Consider the following 27007-nt stretch of genomic DNA (forward strand, 5'->3'; position numbering starts at 1 on the left):
ACCCATTTAGTCTACCCACTTATGGTATAGAAGATCTCTAAGACAAAAACTGCCATTCAAAGCAATTTCTAATGTGTACAGTGAAAGGAGAATTTTTAAAATGGGTGTTTGGAGATACTATCCTTGTTATATGCATTCCCCCCAAATGGGGTTCCACTTATAAAATCATGTGTCTTAATACTTAGCAAACTTGGAAGAAGGATATTACAAAATGTAGAAAATTCTCCTCCCCAAAGGGTCAATGGATATTGAACATGGACTGGTCTTAAAAACAATGATTTGGCATCAGTGAAGGGGGATATTCTCTAGCTCAAGAAAAATCATTTTCACAACTGGTGAATGACACTTAAAATTGAGTACCACGTTGAAAAGACAAAATATAAACAGGTACTTCTTTCATGTATCTGTTATCCACGTGAGTTATCTTTTTCTGATATGACAGCCATCAAGTCGAGCATCAAAATAAACTGCACTACGAAGTAGAATTGGGAATTACCACAATATGGAGTGTTAAATCCAGATCTGAGAAAGTAATGGAACATAGATATCATAGTGTTCCCATTATTAATAATTTTAGTGAGAGCAAGTAAGTTTTTGTTTTATCAATAAGCACATTCAAAACTACTTCTTTTTCATCTTTTAACGTGTCTCTCTTGGCATATGTTTGAAATGTACATCTAATATATTGGTACAGAAACACAGTAAGGTGCATATGTAACCTATTAATAACTATGTATACAGTCGAGGCACATGCTCAAAATATTTTTTCTCATAATGATTCACAGTGAACATTTTAGAGGCCATTAACGAAAGGAAATGGATTGGTGGGAGGTGAGGAGGGAAGGAAGACATCGGGTTAGGATGCTAATTGTGGTGGGTCAGGCAGACTAAGATATTAATGTTGAGACTAAGAGACACACAGTGCAAGTGGTGGTATATGGAGACAGGGGGTGCCAGAAAGCGTTTGAATGTGTTTTGGTGACATTATCACCGCCATGGAGGTGAGGAAATAGAAAGCTTCAAGAGTGACTGAAAAGACTTACAGATATGACGAAAGGATTTGCAGTTGCCAAGTGGGAGATGGGGAAATAGGATGGACTCGAGTTTGGGGTTAGTTGATGCAAACTATTACCTTTAGAATGGATGGGCAACGAGGTTCTGCTTTATGGCACAGGGAACTATATCCAGTCTCCTGGGACAGACCATGATGGGAGACGATATGATAAAAAGAATGTATATAAATGTATGACTGAGTCACTTTGATGTATAGCCAAAACTGACATAACACGGTAAAAAAAGAGTGACTCAAATTTTGGCCTGAGCAAATGCATACATGTTAAGTGCTATTTACTGAGAACTGGAACACGAGAGGAGGAGAGAGTATTTTGAGGGTGGGATATCACAATCCCATGTGGGTCATGTTAAATCAGAGATGATGAACAGGTGGTTGGTTATCAAGTTTGCCCTGCATGCTCGCTCCTGCCACCATCCTGGGGGCACTTCTACCTCCATGTGAATGATGCACTGACCACAACAGCCCCACCAGCCTCTGCCTCCAGCATCCACTGCACTGTAACCATACACTGGCTCACATGCCCCCATCCTGGACCTAATCTCTCACCTTAACTCTCTCTAGCTCTTTGACTCTTACCACCAAGACACTATACGGTGCCTGTACTGAGCTTTGTAGGCATTCTATCCATTAGTGTCTTAGTCCATTGGTCCCTCTTGGCTCTTCCCTCACTGCTCTAGCTAGCCCCCAGGAAGCATCCCCTCTATATTCTCCCAGCGCCCCAAGTTCCATCAAACAATATTTGTGTACACACTTTGATAGTCAAATATTGTCTCATGGCTACTGGTTTGCGTCTATTATGTTTCCTATCAGACATTTGTCTCTGAGGCCTGAGACTACATCTAACTGTCATATTTTTTTTTCTTTAAAGACTGAACCATAAAGGACATTTGGATAATTTATCTGTATCTCAAGTCCTGAATGTATATGGTAGATTTTAGCTGATACATTTTTTAATTATTTAATGAATTTTATTACATTTATAGGTGTACAACAATCATCACAACCAAATTTACAGCATTTCTATCCCAAACCTTCAGTGCATCCCCCCACCCTGAAACCTGTCTCATTTGGAAACCATAAGTTTTTCAAAGTCTGTGAGTCAGTATCTGTTCTGCAAAGAAGTTCATAGTGTCCTTTTTTTAGATTTCACATTAACTGATAGAATTTGATGTTGGTGTCTGTCTGACTTCATTTGGCATGATAATTTCTAGGTCCATCCATGTTGCTGTAAATGCCATTATTTCTTTCCTTTTAATGGCTGAGTAATATTCCATTGTGTAAATGTACCACCTCTTCTTTATCTACTCCTCTGTCAATGGACATTTAGGTTGTTTCCATGTCTTGGCTATTGTATATAGTGCTGCAATGAACACTGGAGTATATGTGTTTTTCCAAGTCATGGTTTTCTCTGCATGGATGCACAGGAATGGGATTGCTGGATCAAATGGTAGTTCTATTTTTAGTTTTCTGAGGAATCTCCAGCACCAATCTCACCACCTGAAACAGTGGCTGCCCCATAGAGCTTTGTAAAAACTGAACTCTCTGAACAAAATTAACTGCTTTCTCTTTCAACTATTTACCCTAAATCGAATTATTTAAATCACATCTATCAATGCTCAAAAAGCCAGTTAAATTAGTAAAGTAAAGCTGATTGTTTTAAAATTTAAAGTGATCAAATCCAGTTTGCAATTGTAAAATTTAAACATACTGGAAATTCTCTTCTGGGCACTTCTAGTAAGGTACTCTTTTTTTTTTTTTTTCAATGAAAGTTTTAAAAAAAGTTACTCAATTACTTCCAGGGATAAACCAGCAGTCTGATCAGACATGTTACCCAAATCAATGTCAGTGTAATTTACAGATGAGCAGCTGGAGGGTTTCAGAGTGTGAAAAAGAATATGAGGAGTAACAAAGAAGTGAGAAAAGAACAAGTCTTCATTTTGTTATTCTTTGTTGCTACTATCTTCAGAGGTTGGTGCATTTATCTCTGAATACATGCTCTATCAGTTTAAAAATGGCTTTACCATACTTTTTTTTTTTCTTTTTAGGGCCACACCTGTGACATATGGAAGTTCCCAGGTTAGAGGTCGAACGGGAGCTTTAGCTGCAGGCTTACAGCACAGCCATGGCCACACCAGATATGAGCTGCATCTGTGACCTATACCACAGCTTGTGGAAAAACCACATACTTAACCCACTGAGTGAGGCCAGGGATCAAACTCACATCCTCAGAGAGACAACATTGGGTCTTTAATCTGCTGAGCCACACCAGGAACTCCAGCTTTATCATATTTCAACATTGCATAAAAGAATGTGAAGAAAATATTCAATATGGTCTAAGCAGTTAGATCCGGTAAAATCATCTTTCCCACTTCTTTCTCAAAGGGGAAGTTACTTCCGGAAAATTGCTTTTACAAAGTAAACTCTCCCATGTACAACTGCATGGGTATGAATGGTCGACATTTAAGGAAATCCTCTTTGGGATGGAACTGCTATAAAACTGGGTTGTGGTGATCGCTGTACAACTATAAATGTAACAAAATTCACTGAGTAATTTAAAATAAAAAGAAGTCCTCTGAATTAACTGATGATCCACGGATAGCTGTTCACCTTGACCCAGCAGATGAAATGCAGAGGGACCAGTAGTAACCCTAAGATAAAGCTCACAGATTTCCTCCAAGAACTGCTTCAAATAAGCACAAAAGTTAAGTAAGGTGAAGTGACCATTTATGTCACTGCCTTTGCAACTTGCCTTTTGCTCTTTTCTAACTCCTTGAAGTGATATCAACTAAGGACAATAAAACTTTTGGGAAGAAAAACACAATCTACATCATTAGCGTAGAAGCAGCAGCTTTGTGTCAAAAAAGGTTATTGCCAGAGATTCTTAGAAGTTTGTACTTTCTAACATAGGCTATAGCCTACATTCTCATTTTAGTGGACGATATGTGTCAGCGGCCACAGTCACTCTGGCTCCTGGACACTTTAAACGTGGCCAGTCGGATGTGAGGTGCACTGTAAGTATAAAATATATACCAGATTCTGAAGTTCTACTATAAAAATGTGAAACACTTCACTCATGAATTTTATATTTTTCAACATTTATATATCAAAATGAGTAGTTGAATATATTAGGTTACTTTTTTAAGATTTTTATTTTTTCCATTATAGTTGATTAATATTAGGTTAAATAAAATGTATTATTAAAATTACTTTCATCTGTTCTTTTTACTTTTTTAATGAGAGTGATGTATATGGCTTGCATTTGCATTTTGTATTCTATATTTTTTAATAATGATTTTTATTTTTTTCATTATGTCTGGTTTACAGTGTTCTGTCAACTTTCTACTGTACAGCAAGGTGACCCAGTCACACATACATGTATACATTCCTTTTTCTCACATTATCATGCTCCATCTTAAGTGACTAGATATAGTTCCCAGTGCCATACCAACTGGACAGCACTGCTGCATAAAATGCCATTCCATCACCGTCTTTAAACTGGATCACAAAGAATCATGCTTTTATTCACTTAGGAATGCGTTTAAAAAACCTTCAGAAAAAAAGTAAAAATGGTCATGCATTTTTGGAAAATAATGCCAAACCAGAACACTTGCCCTACTTTGTTTCAACAAGAAAAAGTAGCAGAGAAGGTCTAAAAATGCAGTGCTGAACATGAACCCAGTGCCGACAGCTGCTTTAACCAAACCCACTACAGCACCGTCAAGACAGCCCGACAGAAAGGCTGGTCATGGTGTGGGAACAGCCCCCGTCTTATAAGCACGTCACTATATTTCTATTGACCTGGCCAGACAGTGCTGAGGCTGCCTAAGAAATGGAAAGGAAAGACAGAAAATTAAAGAAGGGGCAAAGGAAGCATTGAGGATGTGACAGCAAGACACAGTGAATCTCCTGCCCCAGAAGCATGTGGGGGCTCTCCCTGGGTGATGTACACACAGAAATGCCATGAGGCCTTTCCCCAGCTGTGCCCCCTGATGGCTTATGCATTTAGAATTTAGGGAAAAACATCACCACAGAAGGTAAGGATAAAACATAGGATGCATCCATTGTGGAGGGGAGGAAAAAAAAAAAAAAAAACAAAGAGCTATTCATCCATCTTAAACAAATGCTTCTAAGTATATCTGGAAAGGCAGCACAATGGACGCACACCCCCCCTTGCCTGTGGCAGTCGGCGCTGTCCAAAGCATCTACTCATACCATATAGATGGTAAAGAACTCCAGCAAAGGAGAGAATGAAACGGAACCTCTTCGCCTCCACTGCTGATTTCCTCTGGCAGGCTGGCTTTCCTGTACAGCACTTACGACATCACTTCATGCTTTGGAGAACACAACTTGACCTATTTTTGCTTGACTCTATTTGACAGAGGGCTGTGTTATAGTGGGTTTCGATTATACGCTGGTCTGGTTATTTTATGAAGCCTGTATTACAGCAAATCCTAAAGGGGCAAGGAATGAATACTCAGGAACGTGAGAAAAGGCAGGGAGAAGCAAGGGCAAATCCAAGTGCCTCTCCAGGTACGGTGCCAGAGTTACCTGTTGTGCTTGATTTGATACTAAATAAGCCCCGATTCATTATCTTTCACATGAAACCAATAGAGAAGGTGGAGTGAGATCTAATTTTAACATCTTTAGGGCTCATAAACAAAGCTCTCAAAGGCTTCAACTTTTCCCGATTTCCCCTCTTGCTAGCCTTTCTGCTTTTCCAGCAGATATAAAAGTTGGTTGTTTGTGTGTTTTGAATAATCCAAGGTAGAAACTTCCAGGGAAAGGGAAAAGAAGAGAAAGTTAACCAATTCCTTTTTCCCCTAGTCAAAAAACAAACAAACAAACAAACAAAAAACTATTTAAGTTGCCAGACTGTCCAACAGGGGATAAGTCATACATCTGATTTCTTTGTGAGAGAAAACACCCAGCTATCTGAGAGCTTTTAAGTACAAGAATATCATGCTATTCATGGATGCCAAATGTGGACAAATATAAGACATCTGTAATAGTAAACGAGTTCAAAGAGGTGATGGTACATATAAATTTATAGTTGCTTCTGGCTCAGTGGGAAGTGTCAAATTAAAGATGGATGCAAAGACTCAAATAGGCAATAGGAGAAATGGGTTGAACATAGACTATTTATCAAGTATTAAATTCTAGAATATTGATACTTTCCAAGAATAGTGCAATAACATTTTTTGAGTTACATGCTTTTAAGTTATAGAAAATACACTTTTATTAGAACTTAAGGTTTATTTGGCAAGATAGGGACTCTAGAGGCAACTTCAAATTTTATTTCTAACACTTCCTCTGTTTATTTTAAAGAAGTACTTTTTAATGAGATTCCGCTTCAGGGCATTACTATTTAACAATTCCATAGCTTACGATGCTTGCAGAATTGAGGGGGACTTCTTTGTAATGTTCAATCTCCTCAGCTAAAATAAGAAAACTGCTCTAACCGGGTCCTGTTTCATTAGGCCTCCTTCAATGAACAGTAATGACAGCATCACCATCCACTGCACGGAAAGAACTCCATGAAGCTTGTGAGCTTTCCCACTGGTCAAATGTCGGAAAACAAACCCTCTGTCTATTTTGGGTATAAGACTATAAAAAGCATTGTCATTTTTGATATGCTTTAAAATGCATGACATTAAAAGGAACACATTTCTTCCAGCCAAACGCTTCCCTCTCAAATTATGAAACCGGAGAGACTTTATTGTACATATACTCACTCACGCAGCACAAACACAGAATATTCAATTCAGCATTTAACTGCCAGAGATGGTACTGGTGTTCTGAGTATCTTCAGTGTGTAAACTGGTTGCAGGGAGGAGAAGCAACACTACTTCTTTCCTGAACGAGTCCATTCAGAATTCCCAAGTCGATGCAACTGCATCTCAGACACACCATTTCCAGTAAGAAACACTCCTGCTAAGTTCCAGAGGGAGAGGAAAACCTGTGCTCTCTGAAATTTACAACTACTTTGAAACCAGCATTTCTGGGCAAGAGATTGCTATTTTTTTTTAAAGCAGATTATTCAGCATTACACGTGAGAGGTAACTATATTTTCTAATTGGAAATCTTAGAACATACAGACTCATTTAGAATTCCATATTGATTTAATTTCAGAAAACAATTTCTCCAACCCCCCCCTTCTTACTCAATATTATTATATTATTGCATATTGTTCTTTAGAGACAGGTCAGTTATAGACAAGTCTTCCTGCCTGCCTGCATTTTTCTTCTCTCACGTATACATTTTGCTTTTCAGATCAAATCAATTGCCCTTCAAATCAGAAAAGTTGCCATTTTACAGATCCTATAAAGTTGAACAGCATTAAAACTTTCTGGAAAATGTTCTTAATGCTTAAAATAGAATCTTCTAAGTGGTATTTCACATGGGGTGTAGGAGATACTCTTTAACACAGCAGCAGGAATAATAAGAACCAGTTATTTTAAAATAAAACAACAAAAACATTAAGACTGCCAAAGAATCATCATAGCAGACACAAAAATGAAAACTTCCCGACATTTTTGCTATAGCAAGAGCTTCTAGCTTGATAGTATCAAACTCTGTACTACCACTTAGAGTAATGACTCAAGGTTATTTTTATTATTGAAACATGAATTGTTTTAACCTAAGGTAAATTCTAGCCAACTTATATGTCAAGCTAGTTAATAATGAAATTGTCTCTCAGATATTAACTGTAATTTATTTTGTTTCTATAAGCAATAATAGAATGAATAAAACCCACCAAAGTAAGTATACTTGGGTTCAATTAAAAAACTTTAAAAAATGAACAAAATTAACATCATCTCTCTGGGAGTTCCTGTTGTGGTTCAGCAGGTTAAGAACCTGACGTAGTCTCCTGAGGATGCAGGTTAGATCCCTGGCCTCACTCACTGGGTTAAGGATCTGGTATTGCCACAACCTGCAGCATGGGTTACAGATGCAGCTCAGATCTGTTGTTGCCCTGGCTGTGGTGTAGGCCTGCAGCTGCAGCTCCAACTTGACCCCTAGTTCAGGAACATCCATATGTTGCAGGTGTGGCTATTAAAAAAGGAAAAAAAAAAAAAATCTCTCTGACTTGACGCGAGGAAAAACCAACCCCTTCCTCTTTTATCACTGAAGAAGTACACGACATATTAATACCGAAAATAAGCACAATAAAGAAACCCCCAAACCCCCTATGTTATTTTAGACCTACCTAAATTTTTTGGAATTCTGAGTTCTACCCCTTTCTCTGAATTCTGCATCATTTCATCTCTACACTTTTCCATTAGTTCAACTCACCGAGCATTTACTGAGTGTCTGTTGCCCATCAAGCACTATTTTACCCGATTTTCATGAAGATGGCAAAACCTCATTCCCTTATGGGCAATACCTTCTGAAAACAGAAATAGGCAATAAGCGATGATGTAAAATCAAGGAATAAATCACACAGAATGTTAAAGTTGGTACCTATGATGAAAAACTAGAGCAGAGCAAGGCGAATCAAGAGAGGTGGCGAGAGAGGAGCCTCCCTTCAAATAGGATGGTCGAAGGTGGCCCCTCTGACAACACGGCAGGTGATAAAGACGTCCCCTTCCACGCCGGTCACCATGCCAGCACTTTTAGTGGGTAAAAGGAGAAAAGCCACTGAGGCCAAAGAGCTTTTAAAAAATCATTGTGCAAATTCTTATGCTAAACTATCAAGCGCTGCTGTATTACTCCTTGTCTTCAAATACAATGGGAGAGAAAAGATATTGAATGGAAAAGTAGTACTGCATTTTTTTTTTTTTTTCTTTTTAGGGCCATACCTGTGGCATATGGAAGTTCCCAGGCAGGGCTTGAATTGAAGCTGCAGCTACTGGCCTACACCACAGCCACAGCAACCATGGATCCAAGCTGCATCTGCGACCTATGCTACAGCACTGCCCACGGGGTGAGGCCAGGGATCAAACCCGCATTCTCACAGACACTATGTCAAGTTCTTAACCGACTGAGCCACAGTGGCAACTCCAGGGGAAACACTTTAAACTGAAGCAGCAAAAAGATACACTATTTATAATTTTGATAAGTTTATTTTTGTAGTGAAAATTTTTCTCCCTTAAAGTTGTTTTTGGCACGGCAAATTGTTTTCATTATTAAAAACTGAAGGCTTGCTCAGTGGGTTAAAGATTTGGTGTTGCCATGAGCTGTGGTGTAGGTCCCAGACGTGGCTCTGATCTGGCGTTGCTGTGGCTGTGGTGTAGGCCAGAAGCTATAGCTCTGATTCGACCCCTAGCCTGGGAACCTCCATATGCCACAGGTGTGGCCCTAAAAAAGACAAAAGACAAAATTGAAGGCTCTTTTGGGGTTTTTTTTTTTTTTTTTTTTTTTGCCTGTCTGCCTTTTCTAGGGCTGCTCCTTTGGCATATGGAGGTTCCCAGGCTAGGGGTCGAATTGGAGCTGCTGCCGCCGGCCTACACCAGAACCACAGCAACATGGGATCCAAGCCATGCCTGCAACCTACACCACAGCTCATGGCAATGCCGAATCCTTAACCCACTGAGCAAGGCCAGGGATCGAACCCACAACCTCTTGGTTCCTAGTCGGATTTGTTAACCACTGAGCCGTGACGGGAACTCCGGGGTTTTTTCTTAAAGACTAGATTACATTAGGATGTAAACTAGCTGGACAGATATCCTGGAAAAGAGTATTTCTGATGCAGGGAACCGTTGGTACAAAGGCACTAGGACAGAGGCATGCCTACTACGGGGTGGAAAAGTGAGAGAAGAGGCCGGGATGATGGGGACTATACAGAACCTTCACGCTGCTTTATAGGCTTTAACTTCTCCTCTGAGAACAACGGGGAGATGCTAGGAAACTTCGAAGCAGAGAAGTGTAATACGGCTTGTTTCAAAGGGTTATTCTGGCATCTCGGTTGATTTAGACTTTACACAGAGCAAAGGTAGAAGCCGGGAGACTAGTTAGGAGGCTTTGGGAATAAATCAAGGTGTAAGCCAATGATGGAGCAGGAAAGGATGATGAGAGAACGAGAAGGAGTTCAATTCTGGATACGTCCTCAGATCAGTCCGATGGGACTGAATGAAAGTGGAAAAGAAAGACAGGTCAGGGATGTCCCCTTCTTTATGCAATTTTTCCCAATTCACCCAATCAGATTTAGTAATTCTATTTCTACACACCACTGCACACAAAGTACCATCTTGATATCTCTACCATAGTACTTATCCTGTAGTAATTATTAGTAATTATATACCCTCATTTACCTATAAATTTCTCCTTAAGGGTAGATACTGTCATATTTTTATGCCTCTATTCCCAATACCTATAAAATTACTGACATACCAAAACCTGTCTGAACAAACCAGTCAGTGGGTACTTGTTGGAGCAAAGCCACTTGTGCTGGGCACCTTTTGTGGGTGGCATAACAGCTCCCAACTTGCATATCAGAAGCACTATCCAGTAAAACCCTTATTTCTCCTATCCTCAAACTCAGACTATACTGCTTTTTTATCAATCCATATTTATGACAGGATTTGCATGTTGCTGTCTATGTGGCTTCAAAATAGGAAAACAATTTTTATCCTGTCCTGCTTATATCTGTCCTTGCAGAATTTATTGCTCATTTGGAAATGTATACTGAATATAAAACAGTAGTCCTTAAAGTGAACTAATATTTAGGCTAAACCTGTCCAACAGGCTCTCAACAGTGTGGTAGAAATGACATAAATTGGAGTAAAGATGAATATATAATGTGTGTGTATATATATCCATATATAATATCCATATATTTTATATAAAAATGAATATATAAGTATATACAAGGCATGTATATAAGTACATGTAAAACCCTGGATGGTATAACATACCCTCACTAAAAACATTTTAACTTTTCACATATAAGCAATCAGAAAACTTAAGGGGCTACTGACATATTGCAAGTCTTGGCAATTATGAGAAAGACCTTGAAAAATAGTCATATTTATACACATAGCTTCCAGTGTTGGAAATAAATTCCTTTGTTTACTGAGATTTCCCAACATGACTGATTTTCTACCTAGCATTAGAGCAATATTTCATACAAATGTTTTGCTCAAAAGATAATTAAGTGCTTGTTGGCATGGAGATATTACGAAACTAGTAAAACCAGGGCGGTTGTGATCAACCACGTGTAGTAGTGATAAACAGCTGTAATATGTAAAGAAGCTTTTGTTCCGTTATTTTAATTCTAAAGGTAAAAAAAAGAAAAGACATTTCAGGGATCATAAGCTAGAGTTTATCCTTGTAGTGGGACCCCCTTCACTGTAAATGTGACTGTTTTGGTGAGCATGTTTGTTTAGTTGGTTGGCTAGTTTATCACGGAAATATAAGTACGTATCCACTATTAACTAGGAAAAACCTTACCTGAGGGAGAAGTCCTCAAGTATGGAGTCGCTTAAGACTAAGATATCCAGTATCATTCAGATTTAAAGGAGACATCAAAAGCTTTACAGACAAGCAAAAACCAAGAGAATTCAGCACCACGAGAGCAGCTTTACAACAAATACTAAAGGAAGTTCTCCAGGCGCAAAAGGAAAGTCCACAACCAGAAACAAGAAAATTACAATGAGAAGGCTCACCTGATAAAGGCAAACTACAGTGAAGGTAGGAAATCATCCACATACAAATATAATACCCAAACCAGCAATTGTGAGAAGAGCAGAAACTTATTTACAATAAAGAGACCAGAAACTTAAAACAATCTTGTATGTATACAGACTCCTATAGCAAAACCTCGTAGTAACTGCAAACCAAAAATCTACAATAGATTCACAAATAAGAAAAAGCAATCCGAACACAATGCCAGGAGTTCCTGTTGTGGTGCAGCAGAAATGAATCCAACTAGTAACCATGAGGTGACAGGATTGAGCCCTGGCCTCACTCAGTGGGTTAAGAATCTGGCATTGCCATGAGCTGTGGTGTAGTTGGCAGAAGTGGCTCAGGTCCTGCATTTCTGCAGCTGTGGTGTAGGCTAGCAGCTGTAGCTCTGATTTAACCCCGAGCCTGGGAACCTCCATATGTCATGGGTGACACTAAAGATAGTTATCAAGCCAAAAGAGAAGAAAACAAAAGGGAAGAAAAAAGACCAAGAAAAACGAATCCAAAAACAATTCACAAAATGGCAATGAGAATATACATATCAATAATTACCTTAAATGTAAATGGAATAAATACTCCAACCAAAAGACACAGACTGGCTGAATGGATACAAAAACAAGACCCATATATATGCTCGATAAAGAAGATATGGTACATATATACAATGGAATATTACTCAGCCATAAAAAGAATGAGATAATGACATTTGGAGCAACAGGGATGGGGCTAGAGATGATCATACTAAGTGAAGTTAGTGAAAAAGGAACATCCTATGGGATCACTTATGTGTGGAATCTTGTGAGAGGATACAAATGAACTTATTTACAGAACAGAAACAGATTCACAGACTTTGAAAACAAACTATGGTTATCAAAGGGGACATGTGGAGGAGAGAGAGGGAGGGACTGGGGGGGGTTGGGATTAGCATATGCACACTGTGATATATTGAATGATGGCCAACAGGGACCTGCTATATACAGCACAGGGAATTCTACCCCATATTCTGTGATACCCTATCACAGAACAGAATCTGAAAAAGAATGGATGTGTGTACATGTATAACTGCATCACTGTGTTGTACAACAGAAATGATTACAACATTGTAAATCACCTATACTTCAACAGAACTTTTAGAAATGGAACAAAAGAAAGCAGGTTGCTCTGTTTTACTTCAGCTTTTACCCTGATACTTCTATTTTAATAAAGCTAGTAGTGAAGCTGAAGATAAAGATATGCTATCTTAAATAACATAAATGCAGATAATTAATCTAATCAGAGATTTGGAAACTAGTACAAAACTCACCAAATATAAGTATGGCACAGAAAATTTAAATGTTCTAAATTATTATTATTATTGAACTCTTTCCTTGAATTACAGCAACTGCATTTTACTGTTTAACTGGATTAATAAGGAAAGGGGAGGTTATAACCTAGAACAAACAGTCCCTTAATATTAGTGGCTTAAAGCAACAAAGTTTAATTTCTTAATCATGCTGAATGCCCATGACATTCATTCTGTCAGCAGCAGGCTCTGCTCACTGTGGTTACTCAGGGACCCAGACTGATTCTTATGGTCACTGTGCCAGAGGCAAATAAGCACTTGAGGGGCACACAGGTGCAATTAAATCTTCTTCCCAGTCTCCCCATGACTGTTGGCCAGAACTATTCCAATGGCTCACCAATCACAAGGGAAGGAGAAACTGCAATCCTACCATTTGTCTGACTAGAGAGAAAAATGAAACTATTTGTATAATAAATAACAAAATAAATGAATAGCACTATTCATTGGTATAATAAATAACATATACAAATAGCACATATAATAAATGAAAGTGATGACTAACACTTTTACTGGAGGAAGAACAGGGATTCTTTCTTGTTTGGAAACAGGAGATTTTGTGTATCTGTGTACACACATACACATATCATTAACTGGAAATCATTCTTTTGGTTCAAATCAAATTTGAGTCAGGGAGAACTAAATTCTCTTACTAAAATCAGGGTGCCATTCACTAAACACTAAACAAGTCACCATACTTTGTTGCAAAAGATGATTAAATAATTCATGATTAGGAGTTCCCATTGTGGCTCACTGATACCAAACCCAACTAGTATCCATGAGGATGTGGGTTCAATCCCTGGCCCTGCTCAATGGGTCAAGGATCTGGCGTTGCCATGAGCTGTGGTATAAGTCAGATCTGGTGTTGCTGTGGCTGTGGTGTAAACCAGCAGCTGCAGCTCTGATTCGACCCGATAGCTTAGGAACTTCCATATGCCATGGGTGCAGCCTTAAAAAGACCAAAAAAAAAAAAAAATCCATGATGAAACTTCAGAGTGTTCCATCTATTTTCAGCTCCAACTGACCACAGACTACTATTCTTTTACAAATCCATAAACAGAGGAAATAAAAACAAATTATTTGTGTTGAGCTATCTTTGAAAACACACTTGCTTGTGTTTTCAGCAAAAATAGGTTGGATTTTTGTAAAATGGGATTGATTTTAGCTCTGAATACAGGCGAGCACAATACTTCAGTTTGATGAAGAAAGTCCAAAAACAATTTTGAAAGCAAAGTTCATAGTGGTCACTATTCCTACCACAAATTCTCAGAACAGATGACATTATAAAAGCAGTCAAAAGAGAGAGATAACATTATATCTTGATGCATTAAATCCCCATAAGGTACTTTCTAGCTAAAGAAAATGAAATTACTTATCAAATGCTTTGAGGCAAAAACTATTAAGTTATTTTCCTATTATGTACCAATGAATAGGAAAAAAATTACTCTGAATTTCCACTACCAGATGACATTCTGTGAAATACCTGAAGCAAAAGGGAGTTACAATTTATAAATAGTGACGGTTCAATCCAAAACAGAAAAAAAGAAATCTTGCTTCATGTTTTTATTTTTTAACGTTACAATGGAGCTACTTGTTTTCAGTCTAATAAAAGGAAAAATACAAAGGGATTCAACCTCAGTCCACTCATCAGGACACCATAAAATATGTAGCTCTAAGTCAAGAGAAGAATTAAGATATCAGTAATCTGGGTAGATTTAAGGGAAAAAAATTTTTTTGGTCTTTTTAGGACCACACCCATGGCATATGGAAGTTCCCAGGCTAGGGGTTGAATAGGAGCTTCAGCTGCCGGCCTACATCTCAGCCACAGCAAAGCAGGAGCCAAGCTGCATCTGTGACCTACGCCACAGCTTGCGGCAACGCCAGATCTTTAATCCCCTGAGCAAGGTCAGGGATCGACTCTGCATTCTCATGGATGCTAACTGGGTTCTTAACCCACTAATCCCTGATGGGAATGCCCATATTTAAGGAAAATTTAATACAAAAATTAGATTTCAAGTCCATAAAACACCCAAGATATTTGAATTCCTTGTACCCACCTTTTTCCGAGGCTGCTTTGGTGGCCAGTGGTAGTGCCATGTGGCCTGAGAACACTGGCAGGCTGTATAGGGGCTGTAGTGGTGTCTGTCTCAGATATGGACAGGAACAGCCCAAACATGGTGGTACATGTACATCAATTCAAGAACTACACAGAAATCACAGGTCCTTTAAACTTATGGCACATCAACAGCAGCCAAATGAGTTATGCCTACACATAATAAGGATGAACTATTCTCTGCTTGCTTAGGAATTTACCTTCTGAATTTTGTGGCCACATCTTATTTTTATTCTGTCTCAGATATCAGAATTACTACATTATTTAGAATACATAAATAATCTTTATTTTCTAAATGGAAACATTATTCCCTCCAAAGATGGTGCATGGCTTCAGAGAAAAAGATAATTAGTCACACTAATTCTTACTGTTCAATATACGCTACTCTCCATCAGAGCTTTAAAAATAATGAAACAAATAAACACTTGTACAGAAACTCATGCCTCCATGGAAAAATTACTGAGGTCATTATTCTTTTCCTTGAGGAATGCAGATCAACTATAATTACATGGGACACTTCTGAAGCTATGCAGTGTTATTCCAACTAACCATTTCCTTTCAAATATTTCAGATGGATTAGCTACACCAACATGTTTTATTTCAACATGTTCATCAAAAACTTTTTCCTTACTTCTAAACATAATATTTTCATTAAAATTAGCCTTCACTGGAAATGGAATATATTTTAACATAAAAGACAGAAATTATGCCACATATGATTACAGCTCTATGTTTATACTTACGCAGTATGATTTAAAAAGATTTGTTTTTGAAAACCAATATAAGACTGATACTTCCTATTAGCCAAAACCTTTTTATTTGGGGAAATCTTGTGTTTTTGTATCATCACTTGGATATGTGATACCATATATTATTTTGTATTTTTTATATTCCATACTAGTTACGTTTTTAAGGGTGAGGATTCAAGCTATCAAAAATATTTAGTAACTTATGAAGTTAAAAACTATAAATATCATTCTTGCTTCTGAACATTTAGGCGGTTTTTAAAAGGTGAAGTATTTGTAATGATTTGGGTCCAGAAAATAAGGAATATATGGGGAAAAACTGTTACCCAGCCATGGTTGATGTGTGTAAAAATGACAACTAGAATGTCTTTAGTTGGTTTTTACTTAAGTCCTTTCATGAGTTATTTGAAGACTTAAATTATTGTATCATCTGTTTTTCCACTGGAGTAGAAATTTTAGAAGCATTTCATTTATAAAAATTTTGGCCCTGACAATCTACAGATAAATTTTAACTTGCCTTTCCCTTTCTTTCTTTACAATTATAAATCAGTCCCCTTTTTTGTTCACATTCTCTGTTGAATGTGTGACCCAATTTTGTCATTTCCCTAAATTGCATTATTAATTAGAAAACACACATCTGCTCAAAGTGACAGTTCCACTGCAACTGGCTCAACCTTCTGGAGCAGCTGCAGCTCCAGAGGGTTCACGTAAACTTGCTCATGGCCCTTACTCACACGAGTTTTCCACAGACGCAGTCACCAGAAAGTACCTGTCACTCAAAAGGCTAGGTAGAAGCCAAAAGACTCATGGTAAGAAGAGAAAATAGCTTTCTGCTTTGCAGTGTTGAAAACACAACGACACATCTCATCCTTCTGGCTGAGAATCACAAAGATCGCTCGTAACTAGGCAAACGAACTTGCTTTTCATATTAAATAAGACAGTTAATGCAGAAATTTAAATTTTTTTGCAAAGATTGTCTTATAGCCTGAATCAAGTGCTCAAAAAACATGTATGTAGAAGCCCTAACCCTCAGTATGACTATATTTGGAAAGAGAGCCTTCAAGGATGTAATTAAGGTTAAGTGAAGTCATAAGGGTGGAGCCTAATCCAACAGGACTGGAGTCCCTGTAAGAAGAGGAAGAGCCTCCAGAACTCCTCTTTCTCTGGGCATGTGCGCAGAGCAAAGGCCCCGAGAAGGCACGGCAAGAAGATGCCACCTGCGGCGAAGAAGAGAGACCCCACCAGAAACCAGCACCTTCATCAGGGACTGCCAGCTTCCCGAAGTGTGAGAAAATAAATTACTGTCATTTAAACTACCCAGTCTCTGGTATTTTATTACGACAGCCCAAGCAGAGTAATACAGATGATTATATCTTTACTCTGGAGAAATGTGCTTGTTGTGCATTGTACCAGATAATCCTATCACAAAAAGCACAGGTTTTTAACAATACAGGTTTTTATTCTATTTTATTTTATTTTATTTTGCTTTTTAGGGCCTCACTAGTGGCATATGCAAATTCCCAGGCTAGAAGTCCAATGCAAGCTACAGCTGTTGGCCTATGCCACAGCCACAGCAACATCAGATCCAAGCTGTGTCTGCGACCTACACCACAGCTAATGGCAACACTGGATCCTTAACCCACTGAGCGAGGCCAGGGACTGAACCTGCAAACTCATGGTTCCTAGTTGGATTTGTTTCCGCTGAGCCACGAGGGGAACTCCTATAGGTTTTTAAACTTTAATCAAATATATTATACCAATAGCATAAAGATAATACTTTCCCCTGTGCCTTGGTGGCTTTCAAACTTTTCAACCGTGATCCATAATAATACCAGTATGGATATATGCATATATATATAATACATAGCATTTTATTGTATATATGTATGTGTATACATATAGACACACACACACATATATATATCTCCAGGAAACAATACTTTTTAAAAACTATCCAGCCATAGGCGATATGGTCTGTTCAATTTTATTTTATTAAAAAATATTTATTAAAAATTAACATTTTACTGTATTTAAATACAGTTTAAAATTTTATTTTATTAAAATAAATTTATGTTTTTAAAATGCATTTGAAAGCCAGTTTATGGCTAGACGTAGAAGTTCTCTTTTGAGCTATGTTATCCAAAATATTTCCTAGTTACAATATCCTTTTTTTCTCTCAGTATCTTAAGATCCTTAAAAGCATACTTAAAACAGCCATCATTCACTTTCTCTCTCTCTCTCTCTCACACACACACACACACACACAAAATGAGCCTAAGACTGAGGTGAATCAGGGTGTCTTGCTGATTTGCCTACAATAATTTTTTTGTTTTCACAGTGTAACTAAGATATAGACTAATACGCATAGACTGAATATACGAATTACCAGTTGAGAAATATGGTATCTATGAGGAGAAATTTGAATAACTTACACTCCTTCTCATTACCATAGGCACCTTGGGTGTTAAAAAGAAGTTACATGACTTTATGAGTTTCAAACAAAGTGTGTGTAGAGGTAAATACATTTTATCATTTCCTGTCTTATTTTGTTTCTTTGGGGTGTATGTTTAGAGAATCATGCTTATTGTATCAATCAAAGATTTTGACACTGGTGTCTCCTAGCCTATGAACACCTGATAACGAAATAGATGGATAATACAGGAAAGTAGTGGGGACTACAACTGCAGGTCCTACTGATTTTTTAAGCTCTGAAAAAAAATGAGTACAGTTGGCTAAGACCCAGAAGCAAAAAATATAGAATTCATAACAAAACACTACTCTGTCACACTCAAACAACAGTACTTCTAAATCCTTCAATATAAAATCAAAATGCAATTTCCAAATCACTAAAAATTTCAAAATTAAGATTTAAATTTCAAACTTTCTGGGAGGTGGGGGGGGGGATGTGTTGGGGTTTGGGGATGGAAATCCAATAAAATTGGATTGTAATGATCATTGTGCAATTATAGACGTAATAAATTCATTTAGAAATAAAATAATAAATAAACAAAAAATAAATAATAAAAACAAAAAAAATAAATTTCAAACTTTCCGAAATTTCAGGACACAAAATTCTAATGGTCACTTCTGTATATAGAGTTGTGCAAAATAGAAAAAAAAAAATTTCTTTTTTAACAGCTGAAATCATTACACAGGGAAACTGGCCCTAACACACACAGCTTTGGGGACTATGTGTGTGTGTACACATGTGCATGTGTATACACTTATACAGACATAAGAAAAAAGAAAACAAATACAATAAAAATTCAATATTATATAATCTGTTCACTTTTTCATGCTAGTGATATCTTGACGCAAATATTTTCTACTGTCTCTATGGAGTAAAATTTCCTCTGTGTCCTTGAAGAAATAGAGAAATAAAAGGAAAAGAAATAATGAAGATCCAGTCATACACTGACACAACACTGTAAATCAACTGTACTCTAATAAACACGAAATAAAAAATTTAAATAAATAATGAAGAAAATGTATTAACTGCATCTTTCTTATGTATACATCCCCCTCAGCACCAGGATATCATCTGGCACATAGAGATGTTGAGTCATTTTTTGTGAAGTGAACAGATTATAATTCATACGATCGTCTCATACAGCAAATTCACACCAAAGATACACATTAACATTTGAAAGCAATGTTTAAATATTTAAAAATATAAATGCTAAAAACATGAAAAATAACCTTTAGTGAATTAGCTTAGTAAGAGAGTTTTTGCACATTTATTAATACTTACCTCTTCTTTTGTCTTTTTTGATATCACTCGGAGCCAGTCTCCAATCATACTCAGGACAGCAGCAAAGTAAGCAAGGCCTACAAGGATCCAGAACCACACAACAGGCTTATAGAAGTCTAGATATTCAATATCTGATCCACCTGTGAGAGAAAAACACAGTGGAACAAAACACCTTCATATTCATAAAAGTAAACAACATAGACACCTGCTAAAATTATGAACTAAATCTGGGCTTTCAAAATACAGAACTCTTGTCAGTTGATCCATGTTATTTTCTTCATTTAGAATTCCAGGTCTGCACTCATGTAATCCTTATCTATTTTTCAAGAACCAGTTAAAGAAGTTCTTCTTCTTATCAAAGTATAGCTATTTTACAATATTATATTTGTTTCAGATGTAAATAAATTCTTAAGACTTTTCATTAGTTCCCCGAGTAATAACAATTTTTCCTTGTCCTATGTTTCATTTCTGTTTATTACAATCAATCTCAACTAGTCTAGCACTTAATTATTCCATGTATATTAGTTTCTCTTTCCATCTCTACTGCAATAAGTAGGAGACAGAGATGATGCTTTTTTTGGTATGCATTTAAATCTTACTATCTTAATTTCATGGTCCCTCAATTCATGCTAACCAATCAATCCATGCAACCCAATCAATTTAAAGTCAACCTGGAAAAAAGCAGTTCTTTTTTTTAAAATCATCAATACAACAGGTTGACAGCAAATGCCAGAGGTAATATCTTGATGGATGTAATTTGAACAAATAGTAATTTACAGGTACCAGTCATTATTCTCTGACTTTTCAGAGGGCCTCCCAGGTATGTCATAAATTTAAATCCTTAGCTCTCAAAAAAAAATTGGGAAAGCTCATCTGCTTTCATCTTTGTTACTTTTCCATTCATTTGGTACAGTAACTACACCTATGAGGATTTTAATATATTTTGGTACCTCCCAACTTCAGCACATATTATTGGGGTGCTTATTAAGCTTCAAACACTGAAACAGTGATTTTTTTTTTCCACGACAGAGAAGCAAGTCTCTCTCTTGAGAAATTCATAATTTAACCTGAGAAAGCCTCACACAAATAATGAACCATAATGGGGTATATCAAGTGACAGCAAAGAAGAATAAAAAGTACTATGAGAGGACAGAGAATAAATGATGTTCACCTCCAAAAGGGCAAAGAAGACAGAAAGTGAGTCTTAAATCATGAGGATCAAAACGGAGAAAGGTTCAGTGTAAAAAGGTGGGATAGTCAAAGGACCTTTAGTAATGGCTAAAGCAACATTTGGAAGGGGTCAAGGGACCAGACAGGTAGAATAGAGGACTCTAGAAAACGTAAGTTGTGCCATGTTGTTAAGACTTGTTGCTAAAGCAGCGGGGAGGAGGCACAAGTTTACAGGCAGATTCGCTTGACTGTGTGCACAGAAAGATCTAGCAACAGGAAAGGAAGGATTGACAGGCAAAGCCCCATGAGAAAGTTTGTTCTGAGTTAGCTAAGAGATTACTGTGCCTTAGTTAGGCTGGAATGGAAAGAAGAGACATTTTAGAGGCAGAATCTTCAGGGACTGATGACCAATAGCTGGCATGACAAGTGAAAAAAAGGGCTTCAGGATGACCAGAAACCCTCAGTGGGAGATGGTTCCAGCAACTGAATAAGAAAAAAAAGGGAAGGAAGGGCGACCCATAAAAAGAGAAGTAATTCAAACTGGGACTTAACAAGTGAGACAGTCAGTAGGCTCCTTAAATACAGATCTAACGCTTAACAGGGCAGAAGAGCTCAGAGACCTGGAGATACCTAAACAGGGGTTGTGGATACTCTAAATTCACAAATATTCAACCCATACATTAAGAAGAATGGCTAATACATAGCAAGTATATATTGAGAGTCAAATACAAAACGTTGAATGTAACATTACTCTTCCTCAATTAGACTGTGAGTTGCCCACAGGACATTTTCAAATATTTAAGGGTCAAAGTGAACAGAGAACATTTTTCTACCAGGCGAACAATACAAACAGATGCAAGTTCCACTTTCTTTGGGGGCAAATAATAATTTTCAAGATTCAGTTTACAATGTCAATAATATATCTTCCAAATACTGTAAAAATTTTACCTATGCAGAATTTTTAAAAATATCATTTCTGGGAAGGATGACAGAGGCTAAATGCATCTTATGATGGTTAAGATTTGGCCCACAGGGAAAGCAGCATTACAGATTTACAGAAGTGACTTGAGAAATGTGTGTGGAAATTAGTTACATGATAGGCTCGCTAGCAAATTCCACTTTTTAAATGTTTCCATTTCAGTGAAACCAAAATGACATTTTTTCCCCAAGTACTTTCTCTTTCAAAACCAGAAAATCTTCATCCAAATAGTTGCGACTCCCTTACTACATAAGTTCAGCAAAATGTTGATTTTAGAAGTTAGTTCATGCTCAAGATGACTTTTTATAAGTCTTCCTTCTTATAAACAGGATGTCACAGTTTGAAAAGAGTAAATTAACTTAATCACCAAAGGTCTATATTTGGGTAAAATGTTCATCCCACGAGTTTTAGTGGATTCTAAGCCTGGGGTAGGGTGCAATGGGGGATGTTTTCCCATCCCCAATTGCCACTCCCAAGATGAAACACTGGCAGTCAAATGATCCAGGAAAAGCTGGTATATATTGGATGCCTGCAAATCCTTTTCACCTTCTGATACCTAAGATTTTAAGAACTAATTGTCACATTATTCAATTCACTTGATTCAAGAATCTTAACCCAATTCAGATATCTGTATGTAAAGATAATTTGCTTAAAAATTGTCAGTTTTATTTTTAAATTAAAAAAGTCTTTTAAGTATATTGCCTCAAGGACAAATTTTCGTCTAGAACATTCAAGAATTCTGTACATGGGTCTCTTGGTTGTTAAGGACCTAGGCTAACTTCTCTGCCCTCAATTTTTTTCCCTTTGTACCCTCTACCCCCATCTCCACTCCATCACTCCATCATTTTTTTTTTCTTTCCCAGACTTCTGAGATGTGGCCTGTGGGATGCTACAGCCCACTCGCCCCTGCTGGGTTCCTCACCGACTTGGCACCTCACTGCTGTTTTCTTTGTTGCCACTGAAAATAAGCACACAAGTTCTTTCCACTTTAAGAGCCTTCTGGCTAATCATTACAGGAGAGCAGGCAGATGGCAACCAAAATAGCAAAGAGGGGGGGAGGCACCAAGGTTCTGGGAATCTTATAAACTTTTCAAAGTAGTTAAAATAAGTCTCTTTCTGACTCTCATATGATGTTTTAGATGGAGCCATTTTTCTCTGGAATTCTCCTTGACACATAAATAAGGAAATCAGCTGAGGCAAAGCTCATCTAGCCCAGGAAAGATTCATTCTGGCAGTATCCTAGAAACCCATTCTCTCCTCAGATGGGTTTCCTAAACATTTGCTGGCAACAATCCCTTTCCCACCTGGTCCCAAAGGGTTGTTGGTTTGAGGGGAGAGCATAGATCTGGGGAGGTTCTTTTGCTTCAGCCTGGTAGTCCTACGAAACCCAGGCTTTATGCTCATTGCAGCTGCCTGACAAAATATTCAAACTCTGATTAAGAGTGAGGAGTGAAAGCTAAGACTTACTGAAGGCCTACCAAAATGAAATCATTCCATCCTAAAGCCCTGAGGGGGGTAGGTGTAGTGGGAAGCTGTATCCCACTCCTCATATTTCCATTGATTCAGGACAAGACTATTAGTAAGACCATTTGGCCATAGATGTAAGCCCCATCTCCAGCTGCTCAGTAATTAAGCTGATATTTCCAATTACCATCATTCCTACAGTCTGTTTAGAACTCAGGGGTAAAACACTTGAATTAGTTCCCTGAAATTCCAACAGTAAGTATTCCTGTTTTACTATAGAGAAGCCCTTACTCTTAGCAGGTAAAGCAACAGCTGTCAGGTCACACGGGAAAGGGGGCAGAAGAGCTTGAATCCAAACCCAGGCCTGCATGGCTTCCCATCACAAGCTCTTTTCATTGACCCAGGCTGTCTATGTCACCTATGATCTTAGCTACTATCTTTTCCATCGTATATTCACCATCTCTGTGTGTGTGTGTGTGTGTGTGTGTGTGTGTGTGTGTGTGTGTGTGTCTCCACACTGCCTGGTAGACATGTAGCTAGTCAAATAAGGTGTTCCTCTTCCCTTCAAGGTTCTTACCTAGAAACCAGGTGAGTCTGAAGATAAGCACTGTTTTATCAGGACCTTCCCTACCTTGCTTCTGTCTTCATTTCAACAGTTTTCAAAAGCTGGCCCTATTCTGCTCTCTAGTGCTTGAGTATAAAATGCCTTCTCCTCCTTTAGATTAGATAGTAAATACTAATTAACTACTGATTTCAATGTTTTTAGTTTGTTTAACTTCCTCTTTATTAATCAAAGCAAAGCTATTCTACCTCAACACGAAGAGGAAAAAACATTTTCAGCTTTAGCACATTTTTATTTTTTACAGTAAAACAATTTAACTGAATAAAGTGGGGTTTTTTTTAATGCTTTAAGAACTAAGAGGCTCTTTTGATAACATTGTAAATTCAGTTTTCTTTTTTAAAATGGAAATATGGCGTCAGTATTAAACAATAGCTCACCCATTAAACCAAACTTCCCTTATGCTATGAAGTTAAAACAAAATAAAACACAAAACCCACAAGGCCAAAAAATGTAACTAAATCTCTCTAGTATTCTTGGATTTTCAATGTCAGCATTCAAGAAGTTGTCTATTTCTTGATAGGTACTTGGTCTAAGATTAGGAAAAGTGACATTAGGAGAATAGCAGTCTCATGGTCATAAAGAAAAAAAAGATCAACACATTGTCTTATCTTTTACAAGGATGGAAACCTACAGTATATAGAGTGTACATAATTAGTATCCCTAGAAATTATGTTTAAGTGTCAATATAGAGTAATTTGGAGTCTTTTTCATTAAACAGTACAGTTTACTACTTGTCTCACTAAGACTTAACTGACAATCACTGAATGTTTCCTTCTCATTTTTTTTTCTCTATAGGCTTCTATAATTCTTCTATACATTCCTTCTGAATCCTAGAAGTTAAGCTACTTCTTGGTTTGCCCATAGTCCCTAGGATGTCTGAACTGCTTGGGTCAAACCCCACTGATGAATCACCCAGGTAGCTATCAATTCTCTCATGAGTTCTCCGAAAGTCACTAGCTGAATCAGGGGGTGACTGGACCCCTTGCAGAATTTTCCCGTATTAACACACAGAGCCATCAAGAGAAGATGGCTCCCTATTTGATTTGTTACTCCTGAATTTCAAACACTCTGTCCCACAGGAGTAGGAGCTAGAGCAATCATTACCAAGTGCCAAGCACAGTATCTAATATATAGCACATGCTCACTAAACATCAGAATGAACGGACAAATGAGTGATAAATATAAGACATCTCCTTAAGAGTCACATAAAGTCTTTTTTAAAATTCTTTTTATTGTTATTTCCCCAATACATTTTTTTTTCCTACCGTACAGCACGGTGACCCAGCTACACATACATGTATTTTTCTGAGTCACTGTCGTGGTGGTAGTGCTCACTATTCTTTGGTGAACCTCTCTTTCCATCATGTACCTTCCTTGTTATCTGTTAAACTGCTGGCAAATTTATGCTCAATGATCAGCTCAATAATACCAATTTTAATACCTGGCCTCTGACATAGATGCAAAATTTTAGCAACATCAGGAACTGTCTTCTAGAGGTTTTCTATTAGGACAAACTGTTTTGAACCAAAAAACTTGATATGCTTTTTCTATGGAGAATTATGTTTTCATGACAAAACTGCCTTCTATTTAGCAAGTTTTGAACACTCTGCTAAACGAGTCGTGGTTCTGGTTAAAAGAAAGTACAATAGTTTGGTTATTAAAAACTGCATTTCCAATAATGACTTTGAAAACATAATTCTAAGAAAACTTAATTCTTAATATGAGATATACAAATATTTTTCCAACTCAAAAAATGTGTCGAAAAACGATTCTACGATTGTTAATATCTGTAAAAGTTTACTAAAAGTAAATACACCAGTGGAGTATTTTACCTGTTAGAAATCCCAATCATATTTTCCATACAGAGGCTCATAAAACATCAAGCATCAAGCCTGATTAACCCAATAAGCATTCAAAAAAAAAAAAACTACATGTGAGCATCTGGTTTTCACTCAACCATGGCATATCTTATGAACTAACCCCTAACCTGGTTCACAAAAGGGGGTGTTTTTAAGGACTTCTTTGGGCAGTTCCTAAACAAGTAATGAACTTCTTAGCTTACATGACTCACTTTAATCCTAACAGTACATATTAAAGAGGACACTGAGTTTTGAAAAATAATGTTAAATTGTGTTAAATTAGGTAATTACTTGACTTCTTCCACTTTTAAAGCGCCATTAACTAATTTTTTACTGACATATAATTGACATAAGTTCTATCAGCTTTAGGTGTACAACACAGGGATTTGACATTTATACACATCACCAGATGATCACCGCAATGTCTACTTACCATCTGCCACCATTTAAAGTTATTACAATATTAATGACTCCATTCCCTATTCTGTACATTGCATCCCCATGACTTATTTACAACTAGAGGCTTGTGCTTCTTAATCCCCTTTACCTACTCTTCCCACCTCCCAAGCCCCTAGAAATTTTTTTTTAACCATGGATTTAGAAAATGAGTTTTAGAAGCAAGCACAAATAAGTAAAACCCAAGCTTTCACACATTTCCATATAATTAATAACATCTTAGAGCTTAATAAAGAAGGACTGATCTAGCTCTCAGTTTATAAGGCAAGCATGATTTAACAATTTCACTATTCAGACTTCTCATCAAATCAAAAATAAAATCATGAAAGTTAAGAAACAAAACACAGGAAACCAAGAGTAAATTGTCACATATAATTTTTGTCATTAACTTTAACTAACCTCTACAGATTTGTCTCTAAGTTATTCTAGGCGTGGCTAAAATCAAGCAAATGACACTTTGCTGAACAGTTAACTTTCTTCTCACCTTTTAGGAAGGATTGCTCTGTGTGAACTGCATTTAGCAATCAGGGGTCTGTACATTCACATGTAAAATAAAAGTGTGGAATGGCCCTGTGGCTCCCAGGTCCTTTTTGGTTCTAGAATATTGAGCAATGATAAAATAACCAAAAGGATGATCATGAAGGAGTAGACAGGAATCACTGAGGTAGCCAACCAGCCCGTAAAACATACCTCTGGCAAAAATATAAATATTAAATTAAAATCTGCCGGGAGAGCTCTTCCTGCAGAAAAATTACTAAATACTGAATTCTTATGTTCAGTCACATACACAGAGAAACCTGAACCCTTATA

General features: G+C 37.3%; 1 protein-coding gene across 10 annotated transcripts in view; it reads right to left on the reverse strand.

Annotated features, from left to right (window-relative positions):
• KCNK2 (potassium two pore domain channel subfamily K member 2) overlaps positions 1 to 27007 on the reverse strand; it is a 458301-nt gene that overhangs the window by 39869 nt on the left and 391425 nt on the right. For all 10 annotated transcript variants that reach the window (NM_001435098.1, NM_001315815.2, XM_084974435.1 and 7 more), the window contains 1 exon segment: positions 19648 to 19787. In NM_001435098.1, the coding sequence (NP_001422027.1) occupies positions 19648 to 19787 (140 nt within the window).

This window comes from Sus scrofa, chromosome 9, assembly GCF_054392235.1.
Source record: "Sus scrofa isolate SSC_HxYL_T2T_F1_AM1 chromosome 9, Sscrofa_HxYL_maternal_Yorkshire_Landrace_v2.0, whole genome shotgun sequence".
In the NCBI taxonomy this organism is placed as follows: domain Eukaryota; kingdom Metazoa; phylum Chordata; class Mammalia; order Artiodactyla; family Suidae; genus Sus; species Sus scrofa.